The 3517-nt window shown below is 37.2% G+C and overlaps 1 protein-coding gene across 1 annotated transcript in view; it reads right to left on the minus strand.

The window, feature by feature from the left end:
* The window catches only part of LOC102290574 (homeobox protein Hox-D9b), a 4470-nt gene continuing 953 nt past the window's right edge, over nt 1-3517 (minus strand). The window contains exon 2 of the mRNA XM_005922465.2: nt 1-2399. Within this exon, the coding sequence (XP_005922527.1) occupies nt 2155-2399 (245 nt within the window). The 3' untranslated portion in view covers nt 1-2154. The remainder of the gene's footprint in view (nt 2400-3517) is intronic.

Raw genomic sequence — 3517 nt, forward strand, 5'->3', positions numbered from 1 at the left:
TCCGTCTTTTATTTTATTTAGAAAAATCACCATGAGCAGCATATTGAACTTATAACCAAAATGACAGGATGAAGGCCTTATTTGATCACACTTCGTCTCACAGTACAGCACAGGCCTGTCGCTGTAGGCTAACATAGCCTGTTGTTCTTCCTCTTCTCTCAAGGAGAATGTGGACAAAAACGAAAAGCACCAAAATACCTTTAAAATCCTCACAATGTTCCCGTTGCTGCGGATGTTATACCAACTTACATTGGAAAATGGAAATCGATTGTGCGTTGTTGTAAAACGTCTTAAGAGGACAGTAGCTGGTTACTGGGAGGAAACAGCGAAACAGAAAATCTAACAATCAAACTGCAGTCACACCATAGCTTAGCCATGACTGGTGTGTCTGTGTGTGTGTGTGTGTGTGTGTGTGTGTGTGTGTGTGTGTGTGTGTGTGTGTGTGTAGGCATGACCATATCTGCATTTCAAACCCACAGTAACAACAAATATACACAGCAACAATGACAACAACAACAAGGACAACAATACCAACAAATATGCCCCTATAAGGCTACATGCAGAGTTTATAAAAACAAAACAAAGAAGCTTTATTCTGTCTTCTGGAGCAAATTCCTTAAAAGCTCCTTTCTGATTAATAAGGGAGACCAGGATTGGTTGTAACACAGAGAACTTCTCCACTAGGAGCAAAGTGAAACAAGTTTCTGTACAGACCTGTCAGGCACCTGAAATACAGCAAGAAGAAGAAGTGGTGTTTTGCTTCCTTTTTTATGTTGCTTATTGTAAATATATAAAATCTTGTAAATTTAGCAAATGCACTGTGGTTACAAGTGCATGACATGTAAAAGGTTGTGATTATACAAAACCTACATCAGTATTTTTAACTATTATGACCCACGCATTTGTGCAGAAACTTCAATGGAGGACCAGGAAAAGACAAGAGCGCCTTTTAAACCCAAACAAGAGGTGGTCCTATTTAAAATGCAGTAGACTCATTTTATTTACAGCCAATAAACCAAAGCCTCAAGTCACAGATAATGTGTTAGACAGAAAATATTCATCTTTAGTCACTTATTAGCCAGTTAGACAAAGTACAGCTGACCCTGGTCTGAAAAAGCCACTGAAGTGGGACAGAAGTGAAAGTATCACATTTAAAACACATTATTACTTTAGCATGATCAATTCACCTTTTAAGTACTTGCGATTTTTAGATTTTTCACATGTGTAATCTTGGTGTTTTCGAAGATACATTTGGTTTTGGTTTGTTTTCTAAGGGTAATCGCATTGTTATAAGAGCATAAAGAGAACAACTCCAGCCTTAGCGAATGTGTCTTTTATCTTTTGGTAATGCCAACCCAACAGTATTAACATCTTTCACGTAAATATGTTAATACTTACATGCATCAGATACAGTCCACTAGCCTGAATCCTGTTTGCTCCCAAAAATATTTCATTTTAATCCCATACAAATATTCTGCAGCTATTTTTCAGGCTATAACAAGCAGGTATTCAGCCATGAGATTACTCATGCGGTTTATCTTTGATAGTTTTCCCTTGTACTTCAGTCCGAGCTTGCACATTAAACATAGTTTTCATGAGGACGATAGTTTTAGCCTTAAATCATAAAACACCATTCCCATTTTTTTTGTTGAGAGCACAGACAGTTTAAGTATTACGTCTGGAATGTTTCAAGCATTGCCATTTCTGAACATGAGAGATGTGCATCCATATTAAAAACAGATGTGTTTTAAAATGAGTAGTCTTTGATATGAGCTGGTATGTTTGTGATCAGGTTTATTGACCTCCCTGTAAATGTTAACACATCATTATTTACAACTACCCCGGGTTTCAGATGAGCTGTTTTCTTTTTAAAACATGCAGATGGAAGAATTATGCGCCAAAGTACAGATTACCTAACTTTTTTTTTAAGACATTAATGTGTGTGTTACAGCACATCCCGGTCTCCCCTGCAGAGTTTATCACTGCAGTTTTCAAAAGCAGCAATGTTAGCTCTACAATCCTTTGCTTAGTCACAGCGGATCTTGCCAGTTCATGTTAGAGATGTTGGCCATCTCTGAGCACTGTGTTTCTTTTATCACCACCACCTCTTCACCTATCACAGGAAGAAAACAAAAGCCCCAGCCTCTAAATTCATCATTCATTCATACTCCTCCTCTCCCGAATCATCAACTTCTTCATCTTCATCCGTCTGTTTTGGAACCAGATTTTGACCTGTCTCTCTGTCAGATTTAAGAGTCCTGCCACCTCCAGGCGCCGATCTCTGGTCAGATACATGTTGTAGAGGAATTCCTTCTCCAGCTCCAGGGTCTGGTGTTTGGTGTAAGGACATCTCTTTTTCCGGGTCGATTTGGCATGGATCCAGCTAGCTGATGGATTTTCTGCAGGAAAAGAGACGAGAGTTGCATAGGTTTTTACTCACACCAAACACCATGTATATTTACTTTCCTCTGGTTTTAAGCATGTCTTTCTGTGTGTGTTGTGAGGAGTTCAAAGGCTGGCATAAGATTCAAAGAAAACATTTTGTGGAGCAAATTTTATGAGCCCACAGTTTTTGGCTCATTAGAAAAAGAAACACATCTACACCTTTTTTCACATACTCCTCCTGTAATTTATGACAAACCCGTAATTTAACATAATGTGACATAATTGAAAATGTGGCCACATTTGAGGTTTCTGTCCTTTTCAATTTGGAAGGACAGTGAGCTGCTATAAATACAGGAAAGTATACCCAATAAAGATGAGCCTAAATCTCAGTACGAGAGGAGACAGGCTGAAAAACAACCACAGCCACACTCATGCTCATTTTTTCTGTTTTTTTAAACAGCTGAGTAAGGATATTTTTTAAACATTTAATAGTTTGATAGTCATGCTCTCACAATGCTATTTTTCATTTAAAAAAAATTAAAGCACTTAGGATTCATACATCATTAAATTAACTTTAGATTAGCTAAAATCTCTCATTTTACAAAAAGTAGATATTTTAATGAAACCCAGATAATTGTTTTGTTTATCCCAAGATAAAATATATTAATGTATCTCTACTACTACTACTACTACTACTAATAATAATAATAATAATAATAATAATAATAAAGCTATGAGTCTGCACTCTGGAGTAAGGGTCCAATAATGTGTTTTAAATGGCATGGCATGCTTTTAGAGCATAGCGTGACTATACTGACTATTTTAGGCAAAACTAGCTTGGAGTAGTATTTGCAAAAACGGGCTCGCTAACTCTCTTACTATCAGAAAAACCTTCATGTGCAAGTCAACCTGGGTTTTCATATAGCTATTGACAAATTGTTAAATAACAATATCACCTTAATTATTTTAATGGACAATAAGGTTTTATATTTTACAGTTTACAAGACATTTATAGGCCCATAAAAGTCACACACTCACTTCCACAGTCCTCCCCTCTCTAACACACACACACACACACACACACACACACACACACACACACACACACACACACACACACACACACACACAC

This window comes from Haplochromis burtoni, unplaced genomic scaffold (assembly GCF_018398535.1).
Source record: "Haplochromis burtoni strain Fernald_Lab_line unplaced genomic scaffold, NCSU_Asbu1 Contig_57, whole genome shotgun sequence".
NCBI lineage: Eukaryota > Metazoa > Chordata > Actinopteri > Cichliformes > Cichlidae > Haplochromis > Haplochromis burtoni.